The sequence below is a fragment of the Oryzias latipes genome, chromosome 11, assembly GCF_002234675.1.
Source record: "Oryzias latipes chromosome 11, ASM223467v1".
NCBI classification, from domain to species: domain Eukaryota; kingdom Metazoa; phylum Chordata; class Actinopteri; order Beloniformes; family Adrianichthyidae; genus Oryzias; species Oryzias latipes.
Window position 1 is genome coordinate 24729459 of NC_019869.2, and position 20377 is coordinate 24749835.

General features: G+C 43.2%; 1 protein-coding gene across 3 annotated transcripts in view; it reads right to left on the reverse strand.

The window, feature by feature from the left end:
• khdrbs3 (KH RNA binding domain containing, signal transduction associated 3) overlaps positions 1-20377 on the reverse strand; it is a 121094-nt gene that overhangs the window by 39626 nt on the left and 61091 nt on the right. For all 3 annotated transcript variants that reach the window (XR_002874181.1, XR_002874180.1, XM_004074250.3), the window contains exons 3-6: positions 19724-19840; positions 10859-11005; positions 8214-8353; positions 540-720 (exon numbers count right to left, since the gene is read on the reverse strand). Coding sequence is in view for 1 of the 3 variants with exons in the window: in XM_004074250.3 (XP_004074298.1) it covers positions 540-720; positions 8214-8353; positions 10859-11005; positions 19724-19840 (585 nt within the window). In the remaining 2 variants the exon portion in view is untranslated. The remainder of the gene's footprint in view (positions 1-539; positions 721-8213; positions 8354-10858; positions 11006-19723; positions 19841-20377) is intronic.

The following is a 20377-nucleotide window of genomic DNA, read 5'->3' on the forward strand; positions in this document are numbered from 1 at the left end:
ATGCAGCTAATGTTCTGTTTTCAGAAAAGAAAAAATAAATATAAAGACTCATCTTCTTCTCAAGGAGGTTTGTGAAGATTCCTTTGGTTACAGTCTCACATGTAGACGCTGCAACGCCATCATGACCGGAGCCGTTACAGGGAAACAAATGATGCAAACAGGAAGCCGATCACTGTGAGCTCCCATCAGGACTTGTTCTAATCGGGATGATGGTATCAGAGTTTAATCGCTTTTGTCTCTACAGATCAGCCAGAAACCAATGAGAAGCTTCCAAATGTTTTCTTCAAAACTTTGATTTATCATTTTGAACATCAGTATGACTCATGGACTTTCAGATAAGCGTCATAATGTTTGTGTCTTGACATTTGGTGAGGAAGCATCACCCATGTAGGACGTTTACATCACTTTACCACCCCCCCAAATGGTCTCTTCCCTTGTTTATACTATGGATCCGGCTCTGGATCCGGCTCTGGATCCGGCTCTGGATCCGGATCTCAGAGTATTCACATGGATGGACGGGCTTTGGACGATGTACTCACATATTCACCGTACGTCTCCTGCACTATGGGGGGGGCTGGCCTGTAGCCGGCAGCGGGCAGGGCGCCTCGGGCTCTCTGGACTCCTCTCGCTCTGGAGGAGGGAGCCCTGCTGGGGGGGGCTCCTCTGGGGGCTGCTCCTCGAGGCACGGCTCCGTGGAGAGGGGGAACTCCTCCACGAGTCCTGAGAAAACACAAATCGGACAAAAAAAAAAAACTGTCAGGATAGGAAGGGCTGCTCCCCGCCTCATCTTCTTCAGCAGGATTCATAGAGGTGGTGAGTGGAAGGCAGGTTACAGGTGTGGGTGGGGGGAGGAACAGGGGAGAGGGAGTCAGGTTCATTACTCAAAGCCCAGCATGTCTCAGACCTGAGAAGCCTCCGGTCTCTTCAGAATAAGAAAATGTTTCTTTGTGCTTCGGAGGAAGCCTGAAATGCTGAGGAGATCCGCTCTGTACAACGCTGTCACTCAGCTTCCTGGTTGAACCACCAGTTAAAGGATTTGACGAGAAAAGAGGAAAGAAAGTCCGGCTCTCCAACCCTTTTCACGCAAACATAACTTTCTTCTGAAAGGAGTTAAGTGCTCTGACAGAGCAGCAGAGTTGTTCTTCGCATCGCTTGCTGTCTATGTTTTCCGTTTTAGCTGCTTTCTCTGCGTCTGTGTTGAACCATCCAGCATTAGGGCAACGGAAGAAAAAGACGAAACCCAAATCGTCTGACTAATGGGGACAGCAGGGAGCGTGGCGGGGAAAAGAAAACGCACGAGTGACAGAAGAGTCCCCTTTAAAAAATGGGCATTTTTATTTCAGAAACAGCTCAAGAAAAAAGAAAGCAAAAGCGATCTCTACTGATCAAAACCATGTGACCTTCCTCTGGGACCTTTGCATCCCGACACTCAAACCACACGCAGTAAACGCTAATTAACAGTATCATTTAAAACACAGCCAATTATAATCCCACTCACTGTGAGACAAACACTTCATCTCTGTGACCTTGTTTTTCTTAAATTCTGGAGACCAATATTAGAAACAAGAAACTGTAAACATCACTGAGCTTCGGAAGCACAGAAGCAGAGCGAAGAGCATCTCTGCTTTTCCTCAGGAAGTGAGGGAAGGAGGCAGTGATTCCTAATTCAGATGAAATGCCAGCTGGAAATCAGTTTAACTGGGGAGGGGTGTGTCTGTGGAGGGTTGGAGCCATGAGGAAGACCTGCATCCAGACGTTGGTATGCTGATGCATTCTGAATGACTTTCATAGGAGAAAAGAACGCCCCTGAAAAAGTCCCATACCATCATCCTCCCTCCACCAAATTCTCTCAGGTTTGAGAAGGTTTAGGAGAGGGTTTTTTTTTTTTTATCTTGCAGGAACCTTTCAGTTCTCGACTTTTAACTATTAGATTTTAGGTAGGTAAAATCTACTTTTCTGCAAATAAAAGTGGCGCAAGGAAGGAGCAGAACAATGTGCATGTACACAACAGCAACACAACATGTTTTCTGCAGGCTCCACTAGACTCGACCTCTTCTTCCTTTGCTCCGCCCCCCACCCCTCTATCAGTGGTAGGATTGCATGCACACCATGTTTTCTGATTGACGTTTTTTTTTTATAGAGAAACTCAGCTTTGAATGAGCAAACAGGAGAAACATTTGAGCAACGACCCCCATCAACCAGGACACGGAGCGCCATGTTCTCTGTCACGTGTTCTCCTCATCATGGCAGGAGGGGGGTGTTGCACTTTGAGCAGGTCAGTTTAAATGATCGTTCATAGAGTTAAAATACTGACATAAAGTTCACTGCACATCAACACATTTATTCTGGTGCAGAAATCAAGCGCATTTGCAGAATTTTACGTTCTACACGTGAGGATATGTGCTATCTATAAGGAGTGTCCAATTCCACTCCAGGGTGGGGGGAGGGTGGGGGACGTCCTCCACTGATCCAGGTGATCAGCAGCAGGTGGGACAGCGATGAGAGGGCTGTGACGGAACACCCCTGTGAACACTGATGGTATCTTCCATGGCAGAGCTGTGTAACATCGTAAGGTGAAGTTCATGCAGCAGCAAGGATGGAATAACAAAAAGGAGCTTCACCCCCTAACATGATGACCGACATTATTATTAAACATCCAGCTGGCTGTGATGAAGGCACAGATCACAGTTTGAAATCTTCTTTCACAACCTGTGAGCTGGAAGAACCATAAGCACTTCAGAGATGCAGATCCGGTTAAAAACAAAAAACAAACATCTGGTCTCTTTGCTCCACATATTAATCCTTTGGTTTAAATGACAAAAAACGTAAAAGAGAAGGGAAATGGGTCATTTTTAACCAACTGACAGGACACACACACTATATTTATTGTACAACCTAATCAGTGATACAAAAGGAATAACTTTATGGAGTTTGTGTCATCTAAAAGTCTTTTGTCATATGACATATGTAAAATATGTAACTGTGATTTTAAACTCTAATCTGATCAGTGTTTTATTTTGAAAGATCAGTTGGGTCACACAGCAGTAGCCCCAGCTATGACCCGTTTCCTGTTTCTGTCCAGAATTCAGTGAGGTGGATTCAAACTGCTGATTGGATCTGTTGTTTGTCTTCAGGCGACAAAACAGAACAAACAGAAAAAGTGAAACTTAAAAAGGAAAATATCCTTTTTTTTGTCTTACCAGGAAGTCAATTATCTAGGATTTTCTTTCTGTGATTCTCGCTGAGCTTTGCACGCCGTCAGCACTGACGGAGACAGCGTGGCTCATTTTTCAGCTCACAGAAGAAGCTGCATAATGCCGCTCATTCTTGTAAAATGTATGAAACCGCCCCCGCTCCCACAATGAAGGGGGGGCTCTCAATTTTAAATTGCTTCTATCAGAGGAGGGACGGGATCGTCGTGCACCGCTCGTAAATTTTCCTCCGTCTGCTTGCAGAAAAGCAGGTTTTATGCGGGTTCAGATTCCTGCCATGGTTCACGGCGTCCGAGTCACATCCTGTTCGTGACGGAGCCGATGTGGCCTGCGAGCGCAAATCTGTGGAGCTCCATAAGGCTCTTTGCTTTCAGCTGAAACCATCACACCAGCCTGATCGCAGTTCAGATGCTTAGATCTAGTGGTTTTGGTGCTGAAGAGCATCGGACAGATGCTCTGTTCCCATCAGGATCCAGCTTGTGTGTTCAGGTAGGATCGCCATGCTTCCTTCACATATTCAGATTTCACATTAAAAGCAGACACTTTGTGTTGCAGATGAGGGAAATCAACATTTACAGGAGGATCACTATAAAAAAAGCAGAGACGCATGAATGTAGATGGAAAGATTGAGTGAGATTTCTGCAGCCTCCTCTGCTCAGACGCCCCCGCCGCTGTTTGTGACGCGCGGCCCATTGTGGTTCTGCCGGATTGAAAAAGGTAATACAATCTGCTGTGGTCAGTTTAGCACAGAAAATTGTCTTTTCAGGTGGGAAAATCGAATTCTTTGTGACTTTGTGGGAAGTCACAAAAACGCCTGCGGCTGGAAAAATCACTTCAAGCACACAGATTTGTAATATTCAAGCCACAAAAAAAGAAAATATGGAAGATTGTTGGATTTTTGAAAATAGAAGTGAAGGTAGGAATATGACAAAAAGAAACAGTTTTCATGGAAACAGGAGGAATGGCTCAGGTAAAGCATCTGTTTTTCTACAGCATCCTCACTTCCTGTTCAGCTGTCCTCCAGCTGCTCATCTGCAGAGCCTCAGCTTCCAGGAGAGAAGGATCCGTGCGGAGGACGTCCTGAGTTTGGGACAAAACTCCCGCTTTCTTTCAGAAATGACTTTGACTCTTTTATGCAAAAAAGAGATACTTGTTGTGCTACAAATCCTCCCATCCTCTGAATCCTTCCCACTTCTTTCCAAGAAGCTCCTCTTTGGTCTTCTACTGTTCTCACATGTCCACACTATAAGAACAACCAACCATTCCCACTGACCTGGAAGAGCTGAGCTGATAATCTGTTAGGCGGAGAAACTGACATGTCACAATTTCTTCAGGTGTTTTCTGTTCTCCTAAAGGAAACATTCTAAAGATATTTGACAGAAAAAGCCTAAATAAATGCAACTGCAGTGAACTATGATTCTTTACCTCAAATAATCTGACGGGTCTTTCAGATTAAATCCTGAACAAATTCAAAAGCCTCTTAATGTGTCGGGTCACCATCAGCCTGATGGATATCTGCTGTCTGGGATTTATCCAGAAGGCGCTACATGTTGGTTCCCCGACAGGCTCCTGATTTTCCCGCTTCCTCATCTTTGCTTTAGCTTTCCCTGCAGCTGATAGCTTTCCTGAACCGAAAAGCATCTCTACAGCCTGGTGGCTCAAAACTTTCAGCCTCGTGGATGAACTTTTTTATAAAAAAAAGAAAAAAGTTACTTTATTTTCCATCTGATGTATTTTCTTTCAAGAGAACGTGAAAAAACGAAATGAAATCCAAACATCCAAAATATTCCCACAAAGGAGAACCATTCTGATTCTTAGCGTGTATTCAGACGGGAAATTCGTTTGTTTCAGAGCCGATCTGCTTGATTTGGTTCAGATTGAGATGTGAACCCTGTATTTGGTCTGTTTTCAGAACTCCATCAAGGGGACTTTCCTGATTCGGACCAAAGATTGTAAACAAAACCATGTGACTAAAAGTCTCTTCAGTCATTGGACAGGAATTACGAGGGCGGGGCAAAGCAACTAGAGACAGAAGTTATGGAAGTCCTGCACTTTGCAGTTCATTCAAACTTTATATTTTTCCGACCAACCATAAAGGCCTGTATCAACGTCAGGCTCAACTCTTTTTACTGGCTGGATTTGGTCCGGTGGAGACATGCAGCAGGGCGGTTACTGGCAAGAAGACGACTAAGAACGTATGCTGATAAGTGTTAATGACATTTAGATTGTCGGGGAAAAGTGAGAAGGAAAGTGTATCATGTTAAAAATTCTTCTAATGATCCTGCATTCATCTGACCACGTTTCAATGAGTTGCTGTGTCTCATCGTTGTGGACTTATGGCATTGTTGTTAAGAGGATTCTGTTAAGGATGCCGCTCATTTAGGATGACGTCATAACAGCGCCTGTGGGTCGCACGCCGTGTAACAAGACACAGAAAAGTGTGTTAGAAGAGTTTTCAGCTGTATTAAAATAAATGTTCCAACAAATTAACAGTTGGACTATTTTTCTGTTTAATAACATGACAATCATTGTTTTACATTTGTCCACGGCTCATCTGTTCCTTCATTCTTACTCTGTTTACGTTGAATTAGATTATATTCAGACTGAAGACTCTCAGAGTGAACCGAAGCTCAGTCCGATTGGAGACCCGAGACCACCTCCAAAGATAGGTCCGAGAGCGGTTCCTGGACGCAGGCCAGCGTCCGTTTGGGTGTATTCAGACGGAAAATTTGCTACAGATTATTGGGGGAAATGAACTCTTAAACACCTCTGCGGCTTATACGTACAATTGACCTCGTTTGAGATCTGATTTATTTAATACATTAATAAACATTTCTGTCAATATGCCAGAGTTGGCCAAAGGGCCATTTTTCCTCTGCAGTGGCTGGGTAGATGTTAAAATCACCATAAAAAGATCCAAATAAAATTACATATTTACATAACATTACATACATATATTAAACAATGCATTCAATAAAATTAGCAGTTACCCTAAAAACAAATTGGTGATAAAACAATCCAAAATCAGACAAATTTAAGAACATATGCACATATAAAGGACAAGATAGAAGCGAGGATTGGTGATAGGAGGTTTACTCAGTGTTGACAGCTCTGATTGTCAATGAGCCAATTCTTTAATTGTGTCTTGAATAAATTATATGTATTTTGATTTCTGATAGTTACGGGTGAGAAGTTCCACTCAATAGCAGCTCTAACAGAAAAAGCATTCATTCATTCAATCATCTTCCTCCGTTTTGTCCCTATCGGGGTCACTGGGCTGCTGGAGCCTATCCCGGCCACTTGTGGGCGAAGGCAGGGGACATCCTGGACTGTTCCCCAGTCTGTCCCTGGGCCACAATCACACATCCGTTCAGTCTCACACTCACACCTAGGGCCAATTTAGAGTTGCCAGTTTACCTATGAAGCATGTTTTTGGACGGTGGGAGGAAAAGCAGTCTGACCAAAAATGCTTTTTCTGAAGGGAATGATACAGTCTCCTCTGACTGCCCTCTGCTCTGACTGTCTAACTTGAAAACATGTTTATCATGATTAAGATTTAATATTTTTGTGGATTTGACCACCCTCTACAAATATAACGTAAAAACCGGCTGATTACATACTAAAGAATGGAGTTCTGCTTTGAAAGGTTTGGGTTGTGAACTGAGCTTCCTGCGTCACTCCATCAAACTCCAACAGTAGGGAGCGGCTTGACTGCTGAAAGCCTTTCCAGGCACCGCTCCACATGTCAGGGTTTTGGTGGGAAACGTCAGTTCTCTGCAGAGCCCATCATTACTCCAGGTTAGCGTCTGCTGCTCTGCCTGACTTCCCTGTAAACAGGAAATAAAAATACCTCCATGGAGGCAGCAGAGACACTCCACAAATGGAAGGAAGCTCTGATGGAATAAAAGCACAGCCGCTGCATGGTAGGCTAAATGCGGGGTCCATGTTTTGTCACACAGCAAATGTTCCAGCCAGAGAACATTTTCTCAGCAAGGATCTTCCTCTTCCTCTTCTCAAAATATTTTCAACATTTTTACCCTTTTTGCTTCTTGGAAAATGAAACCTCGCGTTCAAATACAGTATGTCTAAGTTTTCCTTTTATTAGCAAAATCCCATCGTCTTTCATTTTGCGTTTGTGGACCCGGTATGAAAATAAAGAGTGCATCCTGATGTCTGTAGATGACAGCTCCTTAATGACCCCTCCATGCAGAACCCCACCCTTTAGCCTTCATTTTCACAGGCTGGGGGGTGGAGCTAAAGCTCAGGGGTGACGTGGGATTGGAACACAGTTGTGGGCCACCTGCTGCTACACGGCTGATCTGAACCTCGGGTCTGCTCTCTTTAGTGAGCTCCACAGTGAATGGGAGGAAAAGACTGTAGGAGTTCCACACACCATACCATGATGCTCCCTCCACTATCCCTTAAAATTGGCACAAAGCAGACAGGAAGGAATTGGAGAAACAGATTTTTCAGAATAAAAGCCAATGTGCATCAGTGCTGATTAAAATACTAAGAACAGCATTAATGCAGGTGGGCCATATGGATGTCTACAGCAGTGGGCTGATGCTGTGATGACACCCCCCCCCCCCCATTTTGTTTTGTGTTGATAAATGCTCCTATAAACAAAAGGGAAAGATGAAGTTTCTTGGTTTGTAACGGATTGTTCGGTGGCAGACATCCTCAGGATGACCCACTTTAAAGATGTGGCAACAGCAACCTAATTCTGCTGTGCACGTGTTAAACACAGGTCACACGAAGAACAGACGACAACCTGAACGAGAAGAAAGCCTGAGAGCAGAGAGACCGGCTCTTTGTACGGACTGCAGCTGAAGAAAAACCTTCATGACATGACTGACGCTGAGGTCTGAAGACGCCCCACAGGATGAGGGAATCTGTCTCTCTGATAAACTTAGCAAAGGAACAGAAACAAGAAAAAAAACTTTTAGCGTCATCGGACACAAAAAAGCTGCATCAGACGCGTGCAGAAGCGGGGCAGGTTACCTGGGGGGCCCTGGAGCAGGCGTCCCTCTTCCACGCACGGCTGACTTGCCCCTGACCGACGGCACCTTGGCGTCCTCGGAGCCCCCGTTCAGGTACGTGAGCTCCTGCAGCTGGGCCTGCCTGATCTCATCGTTGTAGTCCTGCAGACAGAAGCGTCACGTTCACAAACTCCTCCACTGTATCAAATGACAGGCTTGGTCTGCAGGGCTGCAGCCCAGGGAATATCTGATGAATGTTCGTTACAGGACGGCCGTGTTCCTGAAGCAATATGAAGTCAGATTTGTTGATAAACTGCGTCCATAAAAAGGATTTGTACTTGTCAGAAGAAATTGTCCATCTGCAAAAATGTTTTGTACTTGTAAGAAAAATGTGAGCGTCTGTAAAACTGTTTCATAACAGTAGAAAAAAATGCTTGTCTGTAAAAACGCTTTGTCCATGTGTGAAACGTCACATACTCATGCTAGCATGCGCATTGATCTGAAATGACAAATGTTACAAGTACAATTCTTTTGCTTTTTAAGGAGCCCCCCAGGTACTAGTGGTTAAAAAAAAAAAATCTGCTAAACCGTTGCCCAAGAATTAAACAATTGTGTTTGTATTGTTGCACAATCGTGCGCACGCACACATTGCCAAACACTTATTGCAGGCCGAACTGTTTTGGCCTGCGACTAATGGTGACGTCACAGTATTTGATTGGCTGTCGGTTGGTCTGATGACGTGTGAGATAGTGATTGGTGTCCGGACCGTAGAAAAAAGAATTGTGCATTCCGTTGTTAACAAACACAGCTCTTAAATAAGGCGAGATGATCTTCTAAAGGGACTTTTATTATTGTTATGATTATTATTAAGTGCATGTTCGCTTATAGCTTTTTAAATCCATGCTTTATTCTTGACCGAACTGACCCAGAAGAAGGGTTAGGATAGGCTAATGTGTGCTAACAACATTTAGCCGTGGATAAACTTACACTGGAATGACCATCAGCCTTTATTTTGTCTGGAAACGACTGGTAACACAAATTCACATGATTGTTTACACGTTTTCTCAGGACTGTTCATTCAAAAGCCGCCTCCGCCCGTCCTCTGCTTGGAGATCCAAATGTCCCGGGAGACATGATTTTTCTGAGTCCAGCAGCTCGCTCACACAGAGCAGCTGGACGGAATGCGGTCAGAAGCTTGTGTGTGTGTGCGCGGGCGACACATTATGCGTGCACAACAGTACGAGCACACTTCATTAATCTGTGGGCACAGTTTTTCAGACTTATTTCTTTTACCACTGGCACCTGGGTGGCTCTGTAGACTCTTAACAAAGCAACAATTCAGCAGCTTTTGACTGTCACCCAATCGGTGCGCTGCTTTGACAAGCCTATCAGATGCACGATAGCCATGCCAGAAAAACAACAAAAACAAATTGTTTCTTCATTCAACACAAAAGAGAAAGAGACAAGACAAAATGGAAGAAAATACCTGAAATATGGTGATGGATGTTTTTCATTACAACATCAAAACCAAAGTGTTGACCATCGTTTTAGAAAATTCTGCTGATATCTTCCACCATTGTGTCTTCCTTTGTTTCTCCTTTTCCTGTTGTGGCTTTCATGCATCTGATTGGCTGGTCACCGATTGGGTGACAGTCAAAAGCTGCTGAATTGTTGATTAATGGAGAAGCGAAAGAACTGTACTTGTAACTTGGGTTGTGTCCTTGTAGATTAATACGTGTGCTCACGTGTGGGCATGGCGTTTCACCTTTTTACAGACGCACACATCTCTTGTTACAAGTGCGTAACCTTTTTCTGGACGGACAATACTTTAGCAACAAACTAAACTTCATGGATAAATCCTATCTGGGTCTCAATCACTTTCCTCTGAAGCTGTCGTTTTTTCCACTGAGGTCATTCACAAGCCCCTCCCACACAGGTGAACAGGGTTTGCCACGAGAGCGCGAGTTTGGGATGTGTCTGCATTTAAAGCAGCACAAATAAAGAAACAAAGGTTTTGTTGTGTTTATCTGTCAATCTCTCTCCACTTTCTGTGCAGCCCAAATGTCAAAAATAAAACCCATTTTAATAGAATTTAATAGCCTCAAATATAAAAGGGGTTTATACAAATATGCAACCTTTGTGTTTAAGCGCCAGATAACACTCAGTTTCTGTCTGCTCAGCTGCCGCGCAGGATCAGTTAGAAAAAGATGACAGACTATCTGCTGAATGTTCTTCACAGGACGGCCGTGTTCCTGAAACAGGACTGTGTTTCAGATCTTCCCCTCTTAAATCCTCTCCGGACCTTAATCTGCATTTTCTTCGGATGCTGCTGTTTTTACCACGGAGGTCAAACATGATAATTCCCACACACCCACATGAATATGCATGGGCAAACGAACACTTGCATGCATGGATGTTCACGTGAGTCCAGACATGAAGGTATGTGCACACTCACAAAGACACACACACCTCATCCAAAGGCAGAAAACCGGAGTTCAAAAGAGAAATTGCTCTTTGCTGTTACTGACCGGCTTCACCGTGGAAAATGAGTCGGCCGGGCTAGAGAGCACTTCCAGGAGATTCAGGATGTGACACAGAGAGATACAGGGGGAGATTGCGTGTTGCGTTGTGTGTGCGTGTGTGTGTGTGCAGAGCGAGGGAACATACTGGGATGAGAAATTTCTTGATCTCCTCCAGAGCATGACCCATCCGTGCGTAGGCCTCTGCCGGCGGGGCAAACACCTCGATAAGGACGTGCAAGTCCTCGTTCAGGTGCTGGTACTTTGCCTCGCCGCTCTGCCGCAGCTCCTCCTCCTGATGGAAAGGGGAGAAAGCCGTTTTGTTGCACGGGTCATCCATCTCCGGAAAGAGAATGAGCGAACTGTCACAGCCAGGAATATTTATTGTTTTGTTCTCCAGCAAAGATTTACTGCAGGGAATTTTTCCATAACTGTTAACATAATGAGTTGTGATGTTTCCGTGCTGCAGACTTACAAACCGGCAGACAAAATATTGATGTGCGTAGTAGACTTCTGCAAAGAGGCAGTCCTTAACATCCTTTCAATTGCAGCTGTCACAACTAACTGATGGCTTTTGTCTACACTAAGCTGCCACTCCACACAGCAAATAAAGCTGAGCACACACCTCCACAGTCTTCTCCATCATTGCTGCATCTGAGCTCATGTCTGCAGCTGCGTTAAGTAGGAAAAAGCCAAATAAGCCTCATTTGGAGGATAAAAGAGACTGCAATCTACACTGTTGTGATATTCTTCCCAAAAAGTGTGCAGCCATTTGGAACAAACAGCCAATGATGGAATACCAGTATTTTCTAACATTATTACTCTTTTTTTTAATGGGTGCAATCTAATAATATGTTATATTCCTTCTAGTCACTGTTTCTGTTAGTCATAGCAAAACTAAAGAGATCTTTTCTATTTATTTTGCTACAACATTTAAACCTGACAATAACTTTAGGACATGTGCACCCCATCTCTACCAAATAGCCAGCAATTCATTTCCTAATGTCCCAAGTTTTTCTTCAGGGTTCAGGGATAAAGAAAATCTCAGACTGTAATGCACCAAAGAGACCACAGGGGGCAGTGCCGCAGCAGTGTTGGTTTTCGGATTGTCTTTGTTTGCACATCAGAGGTAAAAGCCCAACTTCCTGTTGTTGTTTTTTTCAGATTATAGTTGAAATAGGAAGCAGTGGATGCAGTTTGATTTCAACAAACAGAAGCGCAACTGTGGAGCTTTTGTTTGTTTGAGCTCCTTCAGAAATAAAAAAACAACAAATTCAGGAAGTTAGGAGCTGGGATCTAGAAATAAGGAAACTATTATAACCGCGTCTAAATCATTTTGCTTTAAACATTTGACAATAGAAAAACTTGATTTAAATAAAAAATAATGTGTTCATTTCAAAGGATGTTATTTCAAAGTTCAATAAATGTTGACTGGCAAGTCAGACTGGCATTCACTGTTTATTTTGGACACAAAACATTACATTTGTGTTCTAAGAATAAGTGCTAATTTGAGATTTTATAAGAATTTAATAAAATGGACCAGCTTCCCATTTTGTTCTAAATGAACTACAATAAGTTAAAAAATGCAAACCATTTGCTTACAATTAACAAAAAAATACTGTTTATTTAATTTAGTTTGAAGCTTAAATGCTTGTTTAGAAGGAAAAGAAAGTTATAGCACTTTTTTGGAAAAAAAAAACACTAAGTACTTTAAAAGGCATAATTAAAAGGGAATACAAATGTAATCAAATGAAATAAATAAAGCATCACAGGTAAAATACAATAAATGTTCAAACAAAAGGCAGTCACAAGCAGAAGTTAGCTAAAAGCACATCTGAATAAAACTTTCAGATTCAGCCACACAGAACTCCTTGTGTCCCCATATGAATATCTTCTGCATATGAGTTCTTATGAAGTAGTAGTTGCTGCATGGACAGATCATTTCACTACTTTCTAGTGATTTTTTCTTCCGATGATTCCTGCTTTTGCTATTTTTAGGCTTCCTTGTTTAGCAGCGTGAAGGAGCGGTCAGAGGATAAATGTGTGCGTAGACGAGTTTCATTCCTGGTGTTCACCACAGTTCTTCCAAACAACATCCAAGTCCAAAGGATGTCTTTACCTTCCAGCATTATGTTTCTCTTCACTGTCTTCAAACACGCTCCTGAAGTTGCTGCTGATTCGTCTGAACACACAGACCCCCCCTCCAGAATCCCGCCGACTTCTGGTGTGAGCAGAGGAAGGCCAGACCGGACCGCTTCCGCTCCACAGAAGCAGGCCAGTATGATGTTACAGATGCAGAGAAATAGGGCAACAAAAGCCTGAAATGTCTTCCAACAAATCACACAAAGGAACCAGCAGGTTCGCTGTCCCAGTTTTCCTATTTTTTAAACAAAAACTGTGGAAAAATCCACTCTGGGGCCTCTCCAGTGGTAGAAACCTCTTCTATCCCGACGCTCCCTTCAACACTATGCAAACCATTGTCTCTGATGTCACTTAATTATAAATAACCTTCTTTTAAGAATGCTTGTAGTATGTTAACGATATGTTAATTTTCCTCATAAATCTGTGCTTTTCCTCTGTGGATAGAAGAGCTGCCGGTGTGGGGAAGAGTGCGAGTGGGAGCAGGGGTGGTGAGGGGGTGGATCTGTTCTCCTGCTCCATTTCATGTGTTTGCTGCTTCCCTTGCATAAGTAAAATGTAAAAAAAACAATCATTACCAAGTCCTCCAAAATAAAAACAGACACATTTTGCATATTTTGTCCTCTGGACCTCCAAAGATGGACTCTGCTAAGTCTCAGAGATTCACATCTCCTCCAGGACGGTTTCATGTGTGCTGACCCTCTCTGCCATGAAAAGAGGAATCCAGGAGTCCTGAAGCAGCAGCACACGCGGCAGGTCGATGAGTCCTCAATATCTGCAAGCCTGTTCAGTCTGCAAGCAGCTCTGTGCTCAGATTCTTCTCTAAAGGGAATGTCGGAACAAACACTGCAAAGATCTGTTATTCTGTCTGCATGACAGGTGATGCATTTACCCAGATAACTGCTCTGTACAGACGTCTTCATCTGCTCTTCTGACAGCCAGAGGAGCTGAACAACATGAAGACGCTCCCCTTTTTCATCACGCCATGCAGGCGTGCAGCCCCATTATGAGCTGGAAGGAGGTGTGACACCTCAGAGCTTCCGCTGTCCAGCCAATGCAGGTCATCCTACCGTACTGTCATCGGAATTCAACCCCTCCGATACATCAACGCTGCTCATGCTCCCATGGTGATCAGACTTCACTTAAAAAAAAGGAAAATATTTAGAATGAAATTCAGGGAAGAATTCAAAGAAATAGATAAAAAGAAAAGACAGTTTGAGAAGGTGACTGAAATGGCTAAGAAAGACATTAGTTCAATTCAACTCGTTTTTTTTAAACACCAAAACGTAGTAAAAACAAATCTCTCAAACTGTGTAAAGCAAAAATCCAACAATGTTCTTTAGGTTTGTTTAATTCTCTTTCAGACCATCATATATGGCACCGGTAACTTAAAGCACAAGAAAAATATTTGTTCCAAACATGTTTAAGGAACAAATTAAAAAAAAAGAAAAAAACATTTACAGATTTTTTTTGCGAGGGTTGGAAAAATCCACACTTAATCACGTGTTAATGAATCTGAATTGCAAAACACGGACGCTGTTAAATCATTCTGCTCTGACAGCAGCAGGAAAACAGCGGTGCCATAACCAGGCGGTCTGACTCCGACAGCTCGCAGCCTCTCTCTCAGGCTCCCTGCATCCACGCTCCTGTCAGCTGCAGATCAAGCTACAACAGGAGCAAATATTTGTGCAATTATATCAGCTCTTGCAGAGTCTCTGCAAAACGTCCTGTAGTCGCTTAAAAAGGAGTTACAGCACATTGTGTGGCTTTACAGCTCATGCAAACATTTTTCCTGACATGTCTTACAGGGTGAAACTGTAAATTGTTTTTTTCCTGCCAGCCAGGTGCTGCCCTAAAGGACAGGAAATGACTCCCAGAATAAACAGGAGTGTTAGAAAACTCAGAGATTCAGAGGCCATTAAAAGTTGACTTCTTTCTTTTTTTGTGAAACAAATCCCATTCCACTTTTATCTGATATGCAAAGGAAAGATGAAAATCCTGAGAAGACGAATATCTTGGCTCTCACCAGTCAGTCCTGAAAGACGCTGATTCAGCTGCTGAACATTGAAAACAACAAAAAAGCTGCAAAAAATCTCGCCTGTCATAAAAAACTGCTGTTCAGCATCTGTTTGGTCTGAATCTTTCCAGAACTACAGTCTGAAGACACGTTGAAGTGAAGCTGAGGAGGCTGGGATTGGTTCTAGCCAACGATGGCGCTGAGTCAGCGCAGGTCCTTGTGTCACGCTATCGGGTCCGACTCACGGGTAATACGTTCCCCATAGAAACTGGTTAAGGAAACCAAACTAGACGTCAACATTGGAACACCACTACAGGGGGCTTGTAGTCAAACTCTCTTTACACCAATGTAAACATAGAAACCTTTTCATGCATGAACCAATTTGGTTCCATGTGTGAATAAAGAACAACAGTTCCAGGGGCCAACACCTTAAATTTCCTTAAATTTTTCATTTAGAATCCCAATCGTGGTAAAAGAAAAAAGAAGGGGGGGTGATCATCAGCTGTGAAATAGCCTTACTGGACGTAACCAAACCACTGTCACACAGCTTTGTCCCATCTATTTGCTAATGCTTCATAAAGACAGAGGTTGAAGCAGACGATGGAGCTACAAGACCTCAATCGTAAACAGCGGTTGGTCCGGTCCATTAAGTAGAGGCCAAAGTAGAGGTTTCAATTATTGGTCCACACATCCATAACTAAATCCCCTTTGTCCCGTTACGTTGCTGGAGCCTGCCCAGCTACTGTTTGGGGTGAAGGCGAATTCACCCTGAACAGCCTGCTAATACATTCTAGAGCTAAACAAAGACAAAAAAATACACTCACATTCACAGCTAAGAGACATTTATTTAGCAATGAACATGTGAAGCCTGTTTTTTGGATCCTGGGAGGAGTTCAATGAGGCCATGGAGAAGGGCCGACCTCAAAGAGATTGCGGTAAACTGTCTGGTATGTCCATAGTCTTCTCCAGGATCTTGGCTCGGTAGGACATGACCGGTAATTTTATCCAGTGAGACATCTAGAAGGCATGAGGAGCAGCGGCTCTACTCCAAGCTCCCTCTGGGTGACCGAGCTCCTCATTCTATCTCTAAGGGGGGCATAGGTGAGTATTGGAACAAAGATCAACCGGTAAGTTGAGAGCTTTGCTTTCTGACTCAATTCCCTTTTTACCAGACCACTTTAGTGAGCAAATGACAGCAGACTATTCACCGACCCACCCATCAACCTCATCGACAAACTATTTTTCTCTGGTTAGGAACAATGGCCTCAAGAGTTAGCAGTGCATTGGAGGTCCTTGGCTCGATTGAGTCAACATGGGTCTCTCCTCTCCAGTACTCTGGACGAGACTTTCCCAGAGAAGCTGAGGAATGTGATTCCCTGGTGGTTTAAACAAACCATTCTGCCCCACTTCTTATAAAGTGAAACCGTCTCCACAGTCCACCAATCCAGCGGTACTGTCCCCGACTGCCACGCAATCACAAGTTGATTTATGAGCCAAGACATCATCAAAGAATCCAGAGACTTGAGGCACTAGGGTGCCTCTGTGGTGCTTTGCCACCACGGAGCTCCCCAACTATCCGTTCTCTGTTTCAAAACGAGATTGCCACAAAACCGTATGTTATCTCATACTGGAACAGCTTTGGATGTAGAATTCAGTGAGAAAAGGTTTGGTCTCTGCCCCAAAAGTATTTCATCACCAATAAAATCAGAGAAATTTCTTTCAAAATTCTTCAGTGAAACACTTTTACCAAATTTAAAAAAGACCTGGACATAATTGGTGATTTCAGCAATGCCTCAATGTACTCCAAGCCACTGCTTCTTCGACAGAAGACGTGTCAGCAGGGATGAGAAGATCTTCACATTTTTCCTTCTATCACCTAACAGTATCCCAAGTCAATGTCAACAGCTCCACACCAAAAACGGTGCCAGCAGGAAACCGTCTCCCTCTCCTGAGGTGCCAGACGGTTTGTCAGGCCGTGTGACAAACTGCAGACACAAAGCTGCAGGTTGAGCTTCCAGAGCTGTACACGTCTTTAGACGCTAAAAATGTAGGAATTTACCTGAAACCAGGTTCTTACACAACCAAGAAAGAGTGGGAATACCTCATATATACATTTTAATGCATCAATTTTCTTTTTTTTTATTTTATCTTGTTGTCTCACAGAAGAAAACCCTCCTAGTATTTGTTATTCAAAAGTTTTTTTTAACTTGAAATGAGGTAACTCTTTTTTTAATATCCACTGTTTACTAACATGCACTTAATGGAGATTTTAGGCTTCACTAAGCAGATATGAAAGTGATCATCCAGAATAATCCAAGGGGGAGGAGAACTTTTAGTCAACTTGGGATGACTAAAGAACTGGAGAACTGTGGATGCAGGCTGTGATGGAGCTCCATGCTCACAACAAAGGAGTGGGCATTGAGTGGTGATGGACACTTTCTCTGCTCCAGCTCTTTCAGCTGACCTGACTGGAGCTCTTGCTTTTACTAAAGTGAGTCTTACTGTGACATAGATCCATTTTTCTCTGCAGCCTGCAGTTTGGTTTTCATGTTCGTCTCCTGGAGGGAAGAAACATTCAGATTTGGGATCATCTTAGTTTGGAGCTTCACACGCTGGTTCAACCAAAGCAGATTCAAAATCACGTGATTCCTTTTCAGCCTCATCCAGCAACAGACGGCCATTATCTGAAAGCGTCGGCTTCATCCCGCAGCAGACGACAGATTCTCATCAGTCTGGACTCTGCAGTGAGCAGAGGTGGACATGAAGCTACAACCACAGCCTTCGGTAACGGGCATCTCAGGCTTCCAGGTTCAAAACTCTCACGTTCAAATGTCACAACAAACGATTTAACGACTGCTATCGAATGCATGTTGACAGTTAAACCAGGTCGAGCTTTGACCAATCAGGGACTTGGATTTGTGACATACGAAGTGCCAACCACTTAAAAATTGATCAAGGAGGAGGAATTAGGAATTGCAGTTTGTGTCCTTTGTACGGCTGCACGATGTGAGGAAAACTCGCGATATGCAATATTAGTGATCAATAGTGCGATATAATTTGCGATACATAAACAAATAGCAAAAAAAAACAAAATATTTCCATTTCACTGCAAAAATTTTAAATAAGAGTCAAAATACCTTAAATGATTGTCCAAACGACCCTCGTCTAATTAGGAGGGCAACATCTAATGTAAAAAGCTCCATCCGATTGGTCAACAACGTAAAGAGCTCTTTCTGATTGGTCAAATGCATAAAGGGATTATTTGATTTATTAAATACTTAAAGCTGCCATAAGATTGTTTTAGCACATTTAAGGTTTACCACTTATTGTGATTTTCACTGACTCTTGCGATATGGATGTTGCACAGCTTGAAATCGGGATAACGATGAATTTGCGATTTATTGTGCAGGCCTAGTCCTGTGACACTAAGTCTTTCATTTATCGGAATAGAGCTGTGAAAGAAAAAGCCTGGAGAAAGATTCATGATATTTACACCGCTTTGACACTTCACACCAAGACTCTTCCAACTGCAGGATGGCAGGTATGCACCGGTATACAGCAGAAAAACCAGAAGAAGAAGTGCACGTCCAATGTGTCCATAGCGTGACACACAGGCTGTCATGTTCTTCCAGCACAGGTCTCTCATATCACGTGTCTTTAACACTAGGACTCACATGCTCACAACGACAGCAGAACCCCATCCTGGAGGAGCTGAATTGGAGGTGGAGTCAGGATAGAGACTAGATCAGCGTCCAAAAACCACACAGTCCATGTGCTGCTTTAAAGACACAATACTCTCTTTTTATCATAAATGAAAAGCAACTGTGACTTTGCTGAGCCTGGTCCATTAGCAGCTTTTTTGGCGCTGCATCAGCCTAACAGTAGAAAAATCTCCGTTTTGCTGCTGTTCTCCTCAGCCACTGTTTACCTGATTCCCATAAACCCTCAGTCTGAGTGGAAAAACTCCACCACAGAGCTGTTCTACAGGAGGGCCCAGGCATCATTTACTGATCACAGCAATCTGAAGTGATGAAAGAATCACCGTCTCTAACAAGTGACCTCTGACTGACTGAGCTGAGGAGATTTATTTCCACTAAATGAGTCCAAAGTCAAAGCCCTTAAAGTGAGCCTCTGAGGACTATCATATCCACAGATTCCCACTCACACTTCCCACTTTTGTTGAAGCCATTTGCAGCCTGAGTGTGAATTTACATGAAAACAAAACCATCAATCCAGATAATGTGTTGTTCTGCGTGTGCCCTGCTCTCCATCTCCTCGCTGCCACAGAGCGCCGGCTTTGAAGGATGTCAGCCGTGTTTGGTGATCCCCAAGATCATTCTCATTTCCATAAACTTTGAAATTTGTTTTCAAGCTCTAACTGTTTTTTGGCAAAGCCTCAAATCAGCCGAGCGTCTCCAGAGCTGTCAGTCAAATTTCCTCTGAGGCACACGGGGTGACCGCAGCCGAGCAGATTAAAGCCAGGAAGCTCTGGGTTTGGTTTCTCCACGATGTGAAGACGAGAGCTTCAAAAATGAACAACTTTAATGATTTTAAGTTTAACTCTAATGAGCAAATTAAGTACATCAATGAAAGCCTAATTAAGATCCTTTCAATGGTTATGAGGATAAAAATGTCCTCAAAGAAAATATAATAAAGAGCTTGACCAGAAAAATGGACCTGATAAGTGAACTAGAAGACATTTCTGAGCCGGCACTTAATGGAGCCAAATGAAAACATTCTTTAACACCAAAAAGGAAAGAAACTTCTGACACCAATAACTGAGAGGAAAAAAGTTCATATCTTTAAAAAAAATACAGCAGCGCAGGTAAAAAATGAAATATCAGACAGCAAGGTTACCTTCTCTTTGTCTCTCATGGATCCTTTTCCCAGGATGGACATCTTTGTGAGGGTGTCCTCCTGCAGCCTCTTTAACGAGTTCCCACGCGGCCCCAGGAGTTTGCCCACAAAGTTAAACTGCAGCAGAAAGAGATGGGGGAGAGCCTCGTCAGTCAGAATCTGCATGAGGCTTTGTCATGTCAGCCTCATGTGACCCGGAGAGGAAAAACCATCCTGTTAGGAGACATCTCCTGCTTTTCATCTGTGGAAACATCCAACAAATGCAGAATCAAATGAAAGCTAGTAATGGGATCTATTCAACAAATAAAAAAAAGAGTGAAGGAAGGAGTGTCCTGTGCTACACTACCCCCCCCCCCCCCCCCAGACTCACACATCACAAAGTCCCCAAAATATGTTTTTAACCAAGGAGGGGGAAAAAAAGAACATTTTGAAAAGGTGAGCCATCTTTTAAATCTAATGTAAAACCCATTGTGGAACAGCCAAGCATGTCAGTGGTAGTGTGATGGTATGGGGCTGAACCTGAGAGAATTTTCCTGCCATAAAAAATATCATCAGCTTCAGATTTTCTGGGATTATAGATACTAAAGAAGAGTCCTGGCTCTGTGTACCTTTTTCTTCTTTGTTGCACAAGTTGTCTGCAGACATATATAATTG